At 38.4% G+C, this 19728-nt stretch overlaps 1 protein-coding gene across 1 annotated transcript; it reads left to right on the top strand.

Moving 5' to 3' along the window:
- Positions 1-13385: 13385 nt before the first annotated feature.
- LOC124157186 lies at positions 13386-18765 on the top strand. Its single transcript, XM_046531719.1, has 4 exons — positions 13386-13672; positions 13767-13938; positions 14712-14775; positions 18673-18765. The coding sequence occupies exons 1-4, from the start codon at positions 13432-13434 to the stop codon at positions 18763-18765; spliced, it is 570 nt and encodes a 189-aa protein (XP_046387675.1). The 5' UTR covers positions 13386-13431.
- Positions 18766-19728: the final 963 nt, after the last annotated feature.

Genomic DNA, 19728 nt, shown 5'->3' with positions numbered 1-19728 from the left:
CGCTCCTATTCAATTCCTGTCCAACTAATCCAGCGTATTATTATCAATAGTTAGGCCTAGAATGAAGAAGAACGCTAATATCTGTATGTTTTATGGAACGCGAGAGTCCAAATTTCAGCCACTATTTTTGTAGCCCTGAGCATGATGAAGAGGAGAGCCAATCAAAGTGAGTGTCTGCTTTGTGCGCTCGCCGCGAGAGGTGAAGTGGAAGGCGACATGGGTAGCAGCCAGCAGATATGCGATGCACAGAGGGAGTGTGGCGCGCACTGTTTTAATGCATGCACTTACTTCGCAGTCCCCCCATCCTAATTGCTGCATTCTTATCGTGCGCCGCGTCGCCCGGACGACGCGACGTGCCTATCTCGGGGAGGGAGTGATAGTTAGGCAGCCTTCCCGACAGATGGCTCTGCCTCCCATTTCGCGTGTGCTCGTCTCGTTCTCCAGGCGACACCCCCTACTACACAACCCCACCCCCATCGACCCAATTGCTCTTCCCACCCTCTATTCCTCCCCTATTTCCCCAATACCACCCCCATTGCATTGTATTCAAGGGAGACATGTTGCTCCCCCTTCCCTCTGACCCACTTACCCCCACCCCCTCTCCTCCCGTCCTTGGCCCTCACCCTACAATGGATGGCACATTGGGGAATACTCGACCATGCACAAATTGACATTTTCTCCATGGTCCATGTGGCATTGTACGAAGGGAGCTCCATGAGGTTTACTAGTATATCAAATTTAAATTCACGGAAGGGGAAGCAAATAGATAAGAACGCATGACTAAAAATGAACAAAGGTAACGGTGCTAGCGGTTGAAGACTGAGATCAGAGGTTCAAAATGAGATCTGATTACGAGTAGTATGGCGTTGATGTCTTGTTGCTCCGCCGAATCGATCCGGAAAAAGCAGGAACGAGTGTTCAAAATGGCTTTTTTGAGATAGAGACTTGAAATAAGGCGTTCATACTCATAATTAAAACCGATTTTCGATTTCTATTTCAATATACATAATTGCGACCCGTTACGGAGGTAAAGTAGCCCAAAAATAACCGATTTTCTAAAAATATGCACGATCTCATTTTTTTCGAAAATCTTCGAATTTGGGCAGGTGGTGTTGCAGCGGTATGATTTTTATGGAATGTAAAACGCAATATTCCTTCGACCTGGTGTTTTACCTATTATTCATGACTCTGGAAAATTTTAGTTCAGATCTGTCTGGTTTTTGCAAAGGAAAAAGTCGTACGAGTTTTTCACGCATCCGGTTTTCCGTTCTCAGATATGGAAGCGGGAATTTAGGGTATTTTTATTCTTTTATAGGACATATAGTTCCCTAAGATTGGCCTAGATGGTACTCACGATCTCTCATCAGACATTTTCATCACTGAGAAGGTATTATCAACAAAGAGATAGTAAATTGGGAACAGGGTATGTGAAGGGACACAAAATACAGTACTCGTGAGCATAAAGAAATAAAACCAATTTTCGCACACTTACCATAGCGAACCAATGGAGAGAGGCGGCCAAGGAAACTTCTCCACGTTATGACTGCCGACCTGCACTTCGTCACTGGCTCGCTAAGCACTCAACGCGCCTTCCGCGGTCGCAGGGAGAAACAAATGACAAATGAAATCAGCGGGCGTCATCGCGTGCAAAGTGTCATACTCGAAAATGGGGGTTCAATTCAATTCAATTAATTTATTATCGTGGGCCATTTGGCCCATGAGATATTGTACAAGTGCACAAAAATTCAGTAAAAACCTTTTGACAAAGGTTCAAAGAAAAAAACACTACATCAACACTCAGTAAATGCAAAAAATAGAGAAAAAAAACTAAAAACGAAAACGAAATACGTATAAACCTATACAAGCATATTCATACAATTGCATCCCGAATGCGGATACCCGGGTATCCAGCCACACAACATTTTCAGACATTTTAAATACATTTGAAACAGTATCGCAATTTATTCAAAGTAAAATATTCAGGTGTAACAGAAAAACGTAGGACCAGAAAGTGGTTTCGAACCAAGGCGGACTTTAAAAAATAAATGGCCGTCCATCCGATTGGAACTTTAAAATTTTAACCTTAAAGTGCAGCCTGAAGATATTATCCGATGAAGGTGACATTATTAATGCATTTTAGGGACGACAAACCGACAACGTTTTTGCAGTGGCCGCTGAAATTTTTTGAATTGAATTATAATAGATGCACCGCGATGCATAATCGTGAAATTCCTATTCATTACTTTTTATTTGTCTCCTAGTATTTATTTGAGTGCATCTGATATCCTTATTGAGCCAACATTTATCTGAGAAGACTAACACTAAAATCATGGTTTGCCACAAAAATCCTGAATGAATTTCGGATATGCGTTGGGCTTTAAACTTAAGTTTTGGGACCAATTTCCGAGATAAGCCTTTTCAAACCAATATTGACATCGAACGCTTACGTTTCGAAGTAGGATGTTTTGTTACTGACGGATAATATGGCTTTGTATTTCTTTAGGGGAATGAGGCATGAACGTTGACAGAAGCGGAGAAGTCAAGTGAGGAAGCAATCGAAACTACAGATGAATGATGAAAATCACATGGATTAATTGAGTGATTTTCTCATTGAGTGAGTGAAATTTCTCATTAATTGACGATCATTGCGCGCGCATGCGAGGGAGTTAATGGTTTGATGGATTTCTTTATGATGATGATGATGGAAGATAGGTTTGCGCGATTGTTGAGGAAAAAAATGGAATTCAGACATCCGCTGAGAAGTGGAGAAAGTTCCGCCCTTAAGACTCCGCCCATTCCGTATTGGGTAGGATAGAAAGAACCAGTAGCCTAGGTCACCAAATCTCTTTAATAGTTAGCCTTTGAGATTCTACTGAAAATTAATGATATAGCGATAGATATAGCGAGATGATAGATATAGCGTGTTAAAATAAACAAATTCCTTATTACAGAGTAGCAGAGTGATTTTAAAGAGTAACGACACTTTACCATACCTGTACACAAATGCCTTCATTTTTTTCCCCCATATGTCTAAATACCAGATTATCTTTAACGTCAAATTTAAATGACGTACCGATGACTGAATTTCTTTAAAAAGTGGATATTTTGTTATAAAATTTATCATGATTCCATTTAGCCTATCAAATAATTACACAGGTCAACAGTGGTTTTGGTGCTGGAGCTTTTAAAGCTGATTTCAAGTATAATTGGTGTGCTGAATCCAAATATGATATTAGTTTTTTCCTATCAGCTCTAGTTTTTAAGATACAGATATGTTGTTATTTACGTAAAAAATGTTCAATATGATGGTATGGGATAATTACATAAATCATAAAACCCACAAAATATAAAGACTTGATTTATTTATAGGAATGCTGAATCACCTACAATTACAATAGTTTTGCAATACAAATAGTAACATTTTTACTGAAATAAAACACTTTATTGAAAAAAAAGACGTAAAAACGTCACTCAACCTTTCGGAAGCTTCTTTTGCACGATTTTTTGCATGCACTTTGTTAAAACAGTCTCGTTTTAAGCACCAGCAGTAATCTGCTATCATATGGTTATCCCATCTTCCTTGGTAGCGATCTTCCATTGTTTTGATTTCCTTGTGAAATCTTTCACCTTGTTTTTCACTTGTGTGGCCTAAATTTTCAGGAAAACAGTCTAAGTGACTGTATAGGTAGTGAACGTCTTTGCTCATATTACATTCAGGTGATTTAAACAGTGTGCATATTGTTTACCAGCTCGAGATAATTCTCTCGTTTGTGATTTCCAAGAATTTTTTTATCACAAATGAAAGCCAACACTTTTTTTCAATCCCATTCATTGACTTGAACAAAGCAGGATCCTTTGTAAGTTGTCTGATTTGTGGCCCATCAAAAATACCAGCTTTAAGTTTTTCTATACTTATCTGCGGCATTTTTATTGTTATGTAGCCGAAGCATGGTCCATCCTTGTCAAGAGCATTTACAAATTGCTTCGTTAGGCCTAGTTTAACATGAAGGGGCGGTAAGGTGATTTTCTCCCGTTCAACTAAAGACTCAGCATTAATGTTTTTACCCAACAACTAAGTTTTCTCTCTTTGACCACTCCTTCTTAATCCAGTGGTTTGTCTATCCCTGCTAGCACAGAGGCACAAGAAACAAGGATATTTTGTGTTGCTAAATTGCTGCCCAAGAAGAAAGTTCAACATTTTTAAATCTACACAAATCACCTAGCGTTGTCCGTGGTATTTTATCTTCTGTAAGACCAATACTATTGTATCATATTCTTCTTTCATTTCAGTTGAATGAGCGATTGGTATTGAGCCAAACTTGTTAGCATTGTGAAGAACACATTTTAAACTACGCTTAGAGCTATCTATGAACAAACGCCAATCATTAGCTTCATATTGCGGTAGTCCCATTCCTTTCAGAAGACCTCTAACGTCTAACAAAATGTAAGATTGTCTTCTTGAGTAAAGAAGGGTAGCATATCCTTTTCCCTTGTGCGATAAAAATTAATTTTTGTACCTTGTTCCATTAAATTCTTTTCATGCATCCTTGAAGCTAATAGTTCAGATGCTTCCTTCGATAAGTTCAATTCTCTAACAAGGTCACTTAGTTCATCTTTATTAAATAGTTGAGGATTTGTTGATACTGCCTCGTAGTCACTGTCACTATCGTCAATAGAATCATGAATGTGTTCACATAGCTCATATTCATCCTCACATACATTTGGTAATGTCTGAAATATTAGAATCGGGATTTCTTCTGAATGGGGTACCGGGCGTCTAGCTGAAGGCAAATCTGGATATTTCCACTCGTGGCGATTGTTTCGATTAATTCTCGAAACATTTACCATGCAAAAATAACAGTCATCAATATGGCTTGTAGGTTCTCTCCAAACCATTGTCACACCAAATTTTAAACTTTTCCTTTTTCCTGTAGTTCACTACGCTGATGTTCTGTACATGTTTTACGCAAAACATGCGGTTCCCAATTTTTACCTTGGTCACCAAGCTGAACACCAAAATATCCTAGGTATGCTCGTTTCACAAAGTCTGTAATGTTCTTCCTATTTTCTTTTAAAGCATATTCCCCACAAATGTAACAAGACTTTTTACAATGATTAACACAGCTTCTTCGAATTGAGCTCATTTTTAGAGGTTACTTTACAAAAAATTTGAGAATTTGAACATTTGTTTCTGGAAATCCCCTTACTCATTACAGACTCCCGCCTCTCAATTTTCAAAGACAAGCTCTCTTTTTAGCCTATCCCCCTTTTTTACTCTTCTCCACTTTTCTGTGATTCTTCCCACGTGTCGTTATTCTACAGTTATGACTAGGGTCCTTTTCCACCGTGGGTTTCCCACTTCCCTTAGTTGTATCTTTTCCCTCTGTCTCGCCCTTCTTCAAACACGCCAAATCCTCCCCAAGCCCTTTCTCAAAGGTATAAAGGTGATTTTCAAACTAAATACTGCAGAAAAGGTTATGAATTAGTTTATTTATAGATTGATTTAAATTTGAAAATATTTTCTGAAATATATCAAATATTGGAAAGAATCTAATCATAAAATGTGCCGTATCTAAAAAAAGTAGAGCTGTTACATAAAAACCGATATCATATTTGGATTCAGCACCACACATATTGTTAATATCAGCTCAAAAACTCCCGGCACCAAAAAAAAAAATTGTTTTTGTTGGCCTGTGTTATATAACTACACTAAATTGCTTTTAATTATTATAATGTGTTTGGGATTACGTATTTTCAACTGGGAATTTATAAAAATAATGACCTACTCATTGAAAACGTGTTTTAGTTAATTATAGTCGTAATAATTGAGATTATTCATTATTGGTGGCTGTTGTGACAACTGTGTATTGTACACCGAGTATCTCCACGAGCATAAATTTGACAATGAACGTTTAAGAGCGTTTTGGTCGCTTTTCAAATCATTGGGGCCGTTCAAGTTTTACCTAAAAATACCATAAAATACCTCACTGGGGTACATCTTATGTCAATTAAAATGTTAACTTCTTCCGCCACGGTACACAGGTAAAAGTTATTTTTTGCTAACAAAAGTGAAGAGTTTGGAAATGTAGCTAAAAAAAAAAAAACTCATCAAATTGTGTTGAATAACGTGTGATAACATTTGAACAAAATTCCTTAAAGTATCTGTTTATAAACTTTTTTATTATTGTAATTTGCAACTGATTCAATTTTTTAAAGTTACTACTTTTCATAGGAATATATTTTGGAAATTTGCCTATTTCTGAAAATATTCGCTCAAATTCTGCGTTCGGCATCGTAGGACTTTCCAAATTGTTGGCAAGGACCCACAGGGACCGCAGATATCAATCGGTAGCGAGATGAAAATGTCAAATGAAAATATTTTCGTACATTCATGATAGATTGCAACAACTTTTAGTACGAAGAAGTTCTAGTGGGACATAACTTTCTATAACGATCCATCGCTTCATTCGTTTTACCAGATCATCAATTTCAAATTTTCATTTCCGCCATATATCTCTCCTGCGGTTTTTTTCTTCACTTCTCTCAGGACTTTAATCTAAACAGACCACCCCAAAAGTTTGGAAAGAGTAATCTAGCCAACAGTTACGCCAATAAAGATCATCACGAAAACTTGAACACAATCATAACTTTAAATAAATTTCTTCGTAATGAAATGTCCAATGGTGTAACAAAATTTATAGAGTCGTCCATTCATCAAAGGTGAATATTAATAGGAATATAAAAGCTACTCGTTATTTGCAGTGATAGAAAATATTTTAGTAAGCGATCGTAGGGATCAAATGAATTGGAAATAATTTTAGTAAATTTGTCATTGATAGATGAGAAGTCTAGCCGATTCAGAAAAGGTTCCAGGGGCTATAGCAAGTATTATATCAATTGCTTATAACAAGAAGACACCTAAACTCATCCGCATTGATTCTCCTTAAGAAATTTTGAATCTATATTGGGAATCGTCTGTTGTTGATTGTTTAAAAACTCAGAAGTGAAGGCCACATTGTGCTGTTTTCGTGGGTAATTAAGATAAATAAAAATAAATAAATAATAAATATAACAATTCCAAAATCCCATAATATTTTGGAGCACTGTTCGAAAACTAGCTAACATGATCAACTCACATCGTGTCTTCCGTTTAAAGGGCCGCAGGCATCGGCTCGGCATTGTCATTGTCTCTTCAAAAAAAAATTCTCCAGTTCCAGTCGATACTAAACTGCTACTACTTTTTTGTTTGGTTTGATTGGTTTGTTTGTGCAACACAAATACAAACTAATGTTGACCTACGCATCTCCGGCATGGCTGCACGCAGCTCCGTCACATATAAAGGAAATCCAGTCAGAAGAAAACAAAATTGTGAGGCGAATCATAGGCACTCCGTCGTTTGTAAGCAACCGCAACATTCCTTAGGATCAGGAAATAGGGATATGAAATATGCACTACCAAAATTTTCAAAACCATTTGCTACCACGAATAACCCCAAGTCACCTCTCGGACTACGAACCTCCTGCAAAACCCAAAATTCAATACCCTAAACGTTCCCTTAACCCTTCCCTCATCCCTAACCCTAATTAAAATTCTATATGCCATGACTGTTTTATATTAATTTATAAAAAGTGAATTTTACAATGTTTGTGAAACCATTTATCCAGAGAGACACCCACGAGACAGCAATTTTTGGTTGGGAACTGCGGGACTTCAAATCAAGAGAATTTAGTGTTGGACTGGGACCTTAACAAATTTAAAAAACGCATTTATTTCGGTGTTTAACTAAATAGTGATTAACGATGCAATACTTTTTCATAAATTGTTCATAAATGTTTTGAACAATTCGCTGAAACCATAAAGAAGTAAATGGCGTGAACTTTTATGACATATAATATATAATATGACAAATAATTCAATCGTTTTTTACGGTTTTAATGTATGAAAATTTCACTGAAGAAAAATCTTTTGCCCTGCCTGTGATTAGGACGAAAAATTTCCTATCCTTTACAACATTGTTTTTATAATATTCAAGCTCACCCTTGTTCATTACTACAGCAAGTCTGTGTGTTTTATGCTGTGTAAACAAGTGTACTATCGGTGTTGGATTCTGAAAATTCAACATTTCTTCTCGTTTATCAATAACTTGAATTAACTCCTGTGAAAATACTGAGGTTAAATTAACAAATTTAAGGTACCTACGGGCAACTTTGAAATGACCTCGTGTGAATACCTTGAAAATTTCTAGGTGCTAAATGTTTGAAACTGATTAAGTTTCAGGAAAAATGACCTGTCGAATTTTAGTGATAAACACTCAGACTTGCCAAGGAGACACGATGTACAAGGAAACGCTTTTAAGTTATAAGGGAATATAATATTGGTGGTTAGAATGGTTTTTGGTTCGGTTGGGGATGAGGAGCGTGAGTAGCAAGGCACTGTAGAAGGGGTTGAGTGCATTCATTGAGAGAAATATACTCGCATGTATCACCTATATTCACGTTGGCTGTCTACCATTGGAATAGTTTCCTCTCATCCTGACGTCACACCCGTATCCTACATTCCTACTCCATGTGACCAGAGAAGCCACCATCTTCAACAGCTACCTCCCACGGGATACGATCTCTACTGTAAAATTAATATTCGCCTGTCTCCACTCGCCTTTTTCCCCCTATCTTGGGAATGACATCTCTTTTGCATGTTGTGCCATCTATTGTGGCTAGGTACTCCCAGGATAGAAGCGTCTCTAGTTCCCAGTTGGCGAGTCTTGCAGACGTGTGCGTGCTCCGCTATTCATGAAATTCACCGTGTCTCTCTGTGTATATGTGAACGAGTCTCTTATGAATTCTTGTGATACAGACTATCCCGTCGCTTCCCTTCTGCTTGCCTATTCCTACGAGAATTCACTCCCCATATTACTTCTATCGATATGCCTTTCTATTATTCTTCATAAGCACCATTTTCCTTTATTGGCTCGGTCACATTTTTTTAAACAACCGATTGTGATAGAGATTGAAAAATAATGTTTTCTATTTATTTTTTACTTTTACATTCTTATATTTTAATTTTTGACTTTCTATTTTTCATTTTCGATCCGTTAACTTGTAGTGACATTCGCGGCGAAACATCGGCGGCCTTAACTCTTTCGATAGTAAGATAAGTCGACGACGTCACCAACTCCTGCCGAGAAGGTCACCGCGTTACATCAGCTACTCTTGGGCCTTGCTCATCCCTCTCTCATGTGGTTCGCAGCTGTTTATACACTCTCGTGAAGGATTGCTTCTTTCAGTTAGCGGCTCTCCCTGAACCAATTTATAAGTGGTTACTCTGTTGACGTCACCAACTCATAAAAGTGGGCTGCAATCTTCATTTGAAATATGTGATGTAAATTTGTGTCGTCAAAAAGAAAATTTCTTTCGTTGAAGTATTTCTGCTCAAGTAAGCAAGAGTTAAAAAATAATTGTGAAGTTCGGAGAAATCCAGCTTTGTTCCAGACCGCCTGAGCGTTTCGAAAACGTTCGTGTTCTCTTCTCCAGGACTTAGTTTCTGTTCTGCTTGCTAGGACTTGTGGAATGCGTCAAAAACCTATGTTAAACTTTGGAGAAACAACGCGAATGAAAACCCGAAGGACTGGCTTTTTCAAGCCAGACGGAGAATCTTTTTTCACCAGCAAATCAAGCAGTCTGGTCTTGCAGCTCGCGACCCGTCCAGGGGATAACGAGGAGTATATGATGATAATATCAAAGGGGTACGGGTTGGTGTGGTGGGCTACCCACCCTGTGGCCTCGGGATCGCATTCTGGCGATGGCTGAGATTTTTTAGAAACTACTCTTCAAGCGCAGTACTCCGTCCGTCGGATGGGACGTTAAGCCGAGGTCTCCTTAATGCCTTTCGGTAAGAGTAGGGTGATTCGGTCGCTCCACTCTTCTTTTACTACTTTCCTTCTATGGTGCTCGTGATCTTAGACATCGGTCGCCTCCTCCAAGAACCATATTATTCCAAAGAATAATAACAATATGTTTCTACACAATTCTCCATTGGTTATACAGTAGATTCCGTTTAATGGGTCCACCGGTTACTTGGGGCAGCCGCTTAATTGCACTGAGAAGACAGGTTTGGGTGGTACACCCTAAACGTCTTTGGGCGTGGAGGTTTGGATGCGCCATCAAGAATGTTAAGACGTCAGAACTAATTATTTGGATGTGAGAACCAAAGGCAAGGAGCGTCACACCAAACACGGATAGTCAAGGTAGTTTGGGTGGGAGAACTAAAGTTGTAGTTGGTGCACTCTGCTGGGCTAGTTGCGAAATCTAAATCTATAGTTGCGCTCACTGGTGGCGCTCTCAGGAAGCACTATAGCATCCGCCATACTCTGTTCAGCCGTAGGAGCCATCAACACGTTCGGACTTGTGCGCGAAAAGGGTGCTCTTCTGATTCTGGTGCCACGTCTTCACTGTCCCTGCTTCTCGTGAAAATGGACGAGGGGACGAAGAAATTTCTATTGAAGGCTGGGCTTGGAGCCTATATCCAGGTGTTCGCTGGTAAGTTGCTTTGAAATTGCGATTTTGTATCAATTCTTACGGCCATTTTGTGTTAATTCTCACCACCATTTTGAATTATTTATCCTACCCACGCCATCAGCCTTTGACTATGAGTTCTTTTTCAGATTCCCTATGTAATCTCTAAGCTTATTACAAACAAAATTCAAATTCGGATCATATTTTGTCGTCAGAGCTGCTGTGCTTTTTAACATTTAACTTTCTTTCTGTTATTGAGGATATCTCACGTTGGGAGTCTATTGCCATTCGCAGCCAAGTAATTTAATTATGGGTTCTAGTGTTGCAGAATTAAACATGCTGCTGCCTTAGAATAGAAACTGCAATAACGTAAGCACTCTCCCGCAGTTTTCCTTAACGGGAGTCTTAATGTCGAAACTATAGAAATCGTGTATGCATATCTGCGCAATACCCTGCAAGCCACCTCTAAGGTGTATGGCTGAAGAATTTATTCGTCATGTTTCCATGCTATCGCTCAATACTCGTTTCTTTTTCCGTCTTGTGCAGATAGTGATATAAGTTCGGATCAGCTTTCCACTCTGCCATCTGTGGCTCCCTCGGTGCTGGCAGAGCTCATTCGCCTAAGGCAGGCCACCGTATTAAGTACATTGAAGCATTGAGCAGCGACGTTGTTGATGTATGATCTCCTTTAAGGACCAAGTTTGGTAAGTGTATGGAAGTTCAGTGGAATACAGTTTTCAGATTATTTTATTTATGTTGTAGGGAAACAGTGATACCTCCAGCAAGTCAGCATCATCTGAATCGACTCCGTATCCACTGAATACTTCCGTGGTTGTTGATCTGGTGGGGATCAATCAGTATGCCGAAACAACGATTGTATCAGCTCCGGCATTCATAACCAGCTCTATTGACTTTGATCGCGCAATAGAGCAAACACATCCTGTTAACCAGGCAAAAAGCACGGTAAGTGTGATATGATTCGATGCCATATCATTTAGGCTTATTTCAACATTTTAGTACAAAAGTAATGATAACTCTGTGTTAAATAGACCAGGCTTCACTCGTCATGGATTTCCATGAAATTTGGTATGAACAATCAGACAGTGATGTAGTCAAATTCAGAATAGCGATGCAGTCAAATTTTAGCCGTCTTTAATTATTTTCGATACTTGTGTGATTGAAATTGGGTTTAGTCCCTAGCATGCCTCAATTTGCATCCGAGTTGGATTGAAGAATAGAAGAATAAAAGTTGGATTTTTTGTTGTTGATTAAAAGTTGGATGATATACCAGAATTTTAGTGGCGTATTTAGAAGCACCAATTATGAGCATGCCCTCTCATTCCGTTAATGTTATTTTATATACTGGTATACAAGGTTAAAGATTTTCATTTAAAACTAGGGGGATTAAATAAAGTTAAATACATTTCGAATAAAGTTCTTTCCATCTTAGGTCACATGTAAAGCTATTTTTAATTTCAAAAATCCTATTGTTATTACAGTGGGTAGAATGGTAAAAATAAAAAAGAAACGTAGTCAATTTTTATTGATAGAAAAACTTGTGCTTAATATAACGTTATGTACATTAGCCAAAATTTTATTTTTGTACTTGTTAAGCAAGATGTCATATCATTTGTGAGTTACATTGAAACTTATCTTGAAATTTTCGGGTATCAACTGAATTTGAGCTAAGTTCAAATAGGTAGTGTTTTTAATATCAAGACCAATGTACTTGGCAGCCACTCTTCTTGTAGATAAGGGTAAATGCATATTATTACAATCGAAACTTAGTATGGGATCCCATTGCCTTTTTAAATGTAAGCAGTCAATCGAAATTAGTGCAAATTATTTTTATCTAAAGATATTATTTTTTGTTGGGGAAGTTATCCACATAGATATAGAATATGTGAAGACAATGCTAGGATTCTTCCATTATCCTTGGTTTTAGGAAATTATTTCTGTTTTTTTTATGCACTACAAGTCAACTTATGAATGAAAACATAATCCAACTCAGTTGCACATTGGAGGAGTCAAGGGACCATGCCCAAATTTTAATCACTCTAATTTATTCAATTTCACAATTGCGAATTAGCTAATAGTGAGGTGGAATAGTAATATTGAAACATAGGCAATTATATGTATGATAATGTTCAGTGTAGGTAGTCAATTCTTATTCTTTTATATCCATAACCTTTTTCTGAATCAATTTACTATTATCATTTTTGAGTACAAGTCCACCACATACATTGTTACAGGCCATAATATTGTAAAAGTCTTTGTCACCATTCTTTCAACAATTATGGAAACAGCATTTTTTTATGTGCCCATAGTTTTATACTACTGTATTATGAAGAGGCACAACAAGCAATGCTAGCCAGTCACTTAGGTATCTTGTTGTTATTAAATATAACTGTGATTATGTGCATAACATGGGTACTATTTCTGAGTCATCGTGTTCGTGGCTTTCGGTTTCGAACAAATTGGAGGAAGTAACATGTTTTCCACCCTGTACCTCAAGGTGACCTCAAAGTATCTTTGCTTTGATTAAGTATTTTTATTATGTTTCAGTATATAAGAAATCTTGCTGAAAAGTCCATTGATGGACTAATTGTTCTGGCCTCATACGACAATAAAAAGCAGCTGGAGCAGGCTCTGAAATATAAATTGGCCAAAGCCATTGTTTTGCACGAGCTAGGGCTAGACACTAACCAGGAGTAAGTTAAATGTGAATGCTATTTTATTTAATCTTTATTTTTTATTCAAAAAATAACCTTTTAACACATTTCTTTGTTTTGTAGCATAACCCCTCATCGCTTTCGGTTCTTGGCCGACTGTGTGGGGCGAGAATTTAATGAAGATCCCGTAAGTTCACTCATTTCTCATTTACTTCAACTTCAAATTACCATCATGAATTTCATATATCATGTACCATGGCATTGCTTGTATTTTCCAGGAGCTGTGGTATAACCCATCTCGAACAAGTGATGGTAGAACATCTCTACCATCTGGGAAACTGTACGACCAGTACACAAATATTTGCAAGGAGTTGCGAAAGTTTGGGTTAAGGGAGTCAAGACGAGGGGTCAAGAGGCCTGGGGAAGATATATCCTGTGATGGTAGCGAGGATTTGGCCAGACTCCTTCCATGCGCCCTTAGCAATGAAGGTATTTATGATAACAATTTTTGTACCACATTAAGAGATTGAAATTTCTTGGTAGTTAATTCATTCTCAGTAATATGTGCTTTGTCACATTTTAGATGTTGAAGAAAGATTACAGTTCCTGCAGACTGAATTGAACGATTGGGAAACAATCAACAGATACTGGCAGGAAACAGTGAGGCACCGGCAGGCCAAATTAAGGTCTGACGCTGCGTATGAGGCCACGTATGAATATGTCAACACATATCCGGTGCTGAAACAGCCAGAAGGGTACAAATAGGTTGGTACCATCCATGATCTTTACCTCATAAAAAATAACTTGAAAATGCTTTCAATTTTCATTATCTTTCAAAAATATGCTAGCTCCTGCATCTGCCTCAGTGTCATAATATCAATGCCATAATTTTTATTTTTCCAGCTCCAGAGTGATTTTAGACAGTTGTTCCCTCAGGCATATGGTAGGATTGCTAGCCACTGGGAGCCATTTGCTGAGAAGGTGAAGGAGCAGCTTAGCATTGAAAACATTTCAATCCCAGGTAGGCTAACAACAAGAGCTTCCTACACTAGTTTCCTTATACAATGTTTTGCATGATTATTTGTGATTAAAATGAACTATGTATTGCAGCTCGGTGCTCCGATGCAGAACTTCTGCATTTATTTGCGCGGTTGGTGACAACAGTTCCGTTGAAAGTCCCTAAGGGAAAAGCGTGGAAGCCTTCACGGAAGGATATTTTGGATGGCTTTCTTTGCTATGCTAAGGTAATTTTTGGACCTATATTGAATGTCAAAAATTAAGTTACCAGGAAGAAATTAAGTAATGTTTTTCTTTTTCAGACTGACGACTTAATAAAACATTGTGATGGGCTGGAGGAGCGATATAGAGCACGAGGGTTAACGGTGCAGCCCTTTCCCATGATAATTGGGGAATCTTTGGCAAATATACACACCCATTACTTTGTGATTGACAAAACTCCCATAACGCTGCCCACCACAAGAGATTTGTTTGCTGCTACATTCTACGCATATCACTCTCTTTATTGTAGATACCCACTCCAAAGTGCCCGTCTGTGGGTAATAGTTGAGAAGGCGTTGTTTGGGATGGAAGAGGTAAAGGATCCTCAATCGCGAGCTATCTCAAAGATACCGGAGGTGAAACGCCTAATTTCTGTGTTGAGAGTGTAAGGTTTTTTTTGTGTGAACTTTTTTAGCTTTAAACTTTTGTGTACATTTTTTGACTTTTGTGTGTTTGTTTTGCTTGTGTGGGTTGGAAGCACAATGCCTACCTGTTTCACTTGTGGTTTGACTCTGCCTTCCATAGTTGCTCTCCATATTCATTTCAAATCCATCCATAATTTACAGCCTAATGAAGATTATGGGTTTACATGTGCAGAGGGTGATGGCTGTATTGCTACTTATTCTGGTTGGAAAGCATTCAGGGTTCATTTGTTAAAACAGCACAGCTGCTCACAAATATCTGACAATATACCAGAACCAACTTCTACGACTGAAACATTTCGAGTTGAATCATTTAATAAGGACAATGAACCTCAGCAAAACCTGTGCCCTCCCCCGAAGGCCCCTCTTAACATTCCGCACATTTTTGAAGACATGGTTTTAGAGTTTGCAGCCAAGTTGTTTGCTAACCATAAGTTACCTCGTAGTCATGTTGTTGACATAATGAAAACTACCACTGATTTATTAGTCTATGTTAGATTTGTTAAAACCAGAAATTAAAAGTGTTATCACCTCTTGTGAGAATGAAGATGCATGTGTCAAGGTGGAGAAACAACTAGACTTTATAGTGGAACCCTTTTCAAACCTTTCCACTGAGCATAGGTATCTGAAGGTTTTGAACGCTCGAGGCCATTTCATTTCTGGCCATACGTATTCATTGGGATCCAGAGTTAAAAGGAAACGTAAACATGGTATGCTGAAAAGGGTTATGTCAAATGTAACAGCAAAATTTATTCCAATGCGGGTTGTCCTTAAAAAAATATTTAGTTTACCAGGAGTATTTTCCTCTGTAACATCATATGTCACCAAACTGTCTACTGCTGTAGGTTGGCATGAGAACTTCGTGCAAGGAAACTTATGGAAGTCAAAGGTTAAAAACTTTCAGGATAAAATTGCCTTTCCACTTTTTCTTTATTTTGATGATTTTGAGGTGAACAACCCATTAGGTTCTCATGCATGTGTAAATAAACTGGGTGGGGTGTATTACAGTATCCCATGTTTTCCTCCTGAAGTTCAGTCCCTGCTTGAAAATATTTTTTTGGCAGCTCTGTTTTCCTCTAGTGACAGAATAGAATTTACCAATCACTCAACATTTTCCGAGATAGTGAAAGAGCTAAATTTCCTCCAATCTGAAGGTGTCGAGATAATCACTGACTCTGGTCCAAAAATAATCTTCTTTGCTCTTGGCCTCATTCTTGGTGATAACTTGGGTTTAAATCAAATCTTGGGCTTTCAGGAAGGCTTTAATGCTCACTACTGTTGCAGATTTTGCAAGACAAGTAAATTTGCTAGGCAGTGGGAAACCTGTGAGAGGAATTTGAGAACTCAGTCAAGTCATGACAGGGATGTTGTAAAACTTGATCAAAAAAATACGGGTGTTAAAGAGCAGTCAGTGTGGGATACGGTTAATTATTTTGAAACATGCTCCAACTTTGCTGTAGATTATCTTCATGATGGTCCTGAAGGTGCATTTAAAAAATTTATGGGGCTGATTGTAAATTATTTTGCATGTAACTTTGCATCCACAAAAAACAGCTTCCTTTCCATATTGAATGATAGATTGGAAGGTTTTGATTGTCATGCCAATGCATTAAGCAATAGGCCACCTCCCATTTCTCATGATGAGGCTAAAGATAAACAGCTTAGGATGTCAGCAAGGGAAATGCAATCTTTTATCCTCATGTTTGCCATGCTGGTGGGGGATACTGTTCCCATGGATAATGACGTGTGGATATTTTATCTCTGCATGCGCAAAGTTCTTGAGATTGTTCTGGCTCCTCGTCTCACTACTGGTCATGTACCTCTGTTGAAAGGGTATGTTAGTGAAATGTATGAAATGTTTTTGGAAGTTTTTCATGCTGAAACAGTGCCTCACAAACTTCGTATTTGGGTTCACTACCCAAGAGGTTTAGAAGAAAGTGGGCCAGTCACACACCTGTCCACATTTAGATTTGAATCCAAACATAGGCATAAGAAAACAGAAGCAGTAGCAACAACTAGCCGTATAGATATTGCTGAGACGCTCGTGCATAAGGAGTTGCACACTCTTGCATATCGATTCCTATTGGGTAAAGGCTTTACCCCTAATAATATGTTTGGAAAGTGTGTAAATGTTCAACACTTATCAAAGTTACCAGGGTTTTGCTCATTTCAGTCTAGTTGCCCTAAATCATTTTTGGAAAGTAGTTGCAAATTAACTTGGGTGACAGTAAATGGTCACACCTACAGGAAAGGATCCTGTGTTGCCATGCGAATAGAAGGTGCAAGTGAAATTTATCCTACCTTCGGTGTTGTTGATTCTTTGTTACGGGATGCAAATAATTGTGTAATACTAGTTTGTAAAATGTTTTATACTGTTGCGTTTGAGCAAGACCTTCATGCTTATGAAGTCAAATGCACTAGTAATAATGAATGTATTGCCATACAGCAATTGGTCTCTCCAACCCTTGTCATATATTCAACCGTAAAAGAAATTTCCTATGTGTCTCTGAGGCATACTCTGTAAGGAAAGTTCCTAATTTTTATACATGTATTGTATTTCCTAATTATATTTTGTATTATATAATGATTGCTTTTTATATTTTCATGCTATTGTATAAAATTTGATAATTTTGTTAATTTTCAATGTTTCGTGTTGAATCCTATGATAATGACAATAAATGAATATCATGACCTCGGAACTCAGTTTTCTCATTTTTCCAATTGCACTGTCCTAATTCCCCATTTCAAAAGGGGTTGAAAAAGAACAATATTATGGGTTAGTAGGGTTGTAAAAGGGGTGGGGGCACATTCATTTGGGCTGCTCATCTAAAGTTTTCATTCAGTATCCAATGGTTGTTCTGATGAGCCATCCAACGCTTTGGTTCTCACACCCAAAGTACTCGTCCATCTTCTTTGGATGTAGCAACCAAAGGAGTAGTTGGAACATCCAACTCCTCATCACCCATTCCCTTTGGGTGACACAACCAAATGTATGGACAAGTCCTTTCCTTCGCCTCAGCTTTGGGTGTGACACCCAAACCTACGATTCTCATATCCAAAGTGTTTTTTCAGTGTGAGGCAGATCTTGAAGAACAGAACCCAATTGAGGAACATCCCAGAGTATTCTCCGCCTAATTGGGAGAGCATACCGCTTTATTGGGCCATAAGTCGGCTACATAGATTCTATACTCGCGACGAAATTAAATTTTTTTGTTTTCAGAATACTATTTTTTTATTTTTCCCCTTTGATCTACTCTTATTTTTCACAAATGTGTCTATTCTTGCGCTATTTTGAAATCTCTTGTTGTTACACTATCCGCAAGAGGATAGGACTTGGTAAAAGATATTCATTCAGCGTCGCCCGAGGCTGTGAAAAATATTTTTAACTAAATTGTTATAAATCTTAAAAATTATAACAAATTAACTAAACTCGCTTATTTATTAATCAAATTAATAGTTTAATAAACTTATGTTGCATTATAAACATTCTTTAGTCTTCTTTCTATCATTTCAACGTTTATTTATGCCCATATACGGGATAGTTCGCCCAATTGGGGCAGCCGCTTATTTAGGGCAAAGTGCACAAGTCCCGATATGTCCCAATTAACCGGAATCTACTTCATTGCAACAGCCTGGTTTTCGTCCGCGTACCAATATAATATGCAAGTAAAGGACTAAGCTAGAGGCTGTAAAAGGCAGAAGCATCTCTGAGGATGCATCAATCTCTCTGTCATTCCCTGGTTGCGTATTACTCTTTTAAAAGTCGTGTCATCATTGTCACATTTTCAGAAGAGGAAAATGGGGTCAGGGAAAGGGCAGAGGGAGAGGGTGCCCACCACGGCGCCGCTGGAGGCATCTGGCGGATATCGACTGAGACTATAACGACTGATAAAACAAATGACATCCTAGCACGCGTTCCCGTCCTTCTATCTCTCAGTTTAAATATTCTCAACGATAATTGCGTTTACACTCTCGCCTTGTTTTTTTACTTATTTTGTTGAGGTACACATCCCTCTCGCCATTTTTCATCCCTCAATTTTTTTATTTCCATTTTCTACAGTACGTCAGTATTTTCGCCGCTCTTGTGTCTTCGTTTTTATAAGCGCAACGAGTTTTTTGCGGAGGCGTCAATATGAGGGTGAGGAAGGTGGGATTTCAGGAGGGGGAATGAGGGACGGTTTTTTTATTTTTTATTCAGTATTCGCGAACTCGCCTTTTTTCCAAAGTCACCCCGCGACAGAGGGAGACCATTTTGAGCGTCCTTACTCCAAACGGGATGGTGTTTATGATTCCCTGTGGAAAAACATTCGCAGTTGCAAAATCGGATAGCCTTTCGCTTCCGAGTCCTCTTTGTTAATATTTGTCAAGGGTCGCGCGCTGCGCGTCTTTCTCTCTGTCGCCAAGGCTATTGTTCAAATGGAGTGGGGTGAGGTAGAGTGGTTAAGAGATGGAGGTTGGAGCAAAGAGAGGGCTTAAATGAGGGAGCTCACAATCTCGGTTGGCCTCACTAATGTAAAAAGAGAAATCGGCAATAGGGTGGTTTCCTATTATTTTTTATTGCCTAAATCGCAAGATTATTACTCGTGCAGTACGTATTTTACGCTTTTCGATTTTTAATTGACGATATCTATTTTTCGCGATTAAATGAAAAGTGAAAAATTTCAAGTGCGCGAAAACGCGACGGCTAAGTATGAATGCTGGGAAAACTCCGAGTGACGTCGTTCTGGTTCCCGCTGCCGCAAGTGAGGTACACCTTGTGGCGAGGCTGTGAAAGCTGATATGACGCAGAATGCTAGTAGGTAGCAGAGTACCCTGCTAGCTGGTAGCGCTTGGCTTAAATAAGGA

Source organism: Ischnura elegans, chromosome 4 (assembly GCF_921293095.1).
Source record: "Ischnura elegans chromosome 4, ioIscEleg1.1, whole genome shotgun sequence".
In the NCBI taxonomy this organism is placed as follows: domain Eukaryota; kingdom Metazoa; phylum Arthropoda; class Insecta; order Odonata; family Coenagrionidae; genus Ischnura; species Ischnura elegans.
Note: the sequence above shows the minus strand (reverse complement) of the source record. Positions and strands in the feature narration are given on the sequence as shown.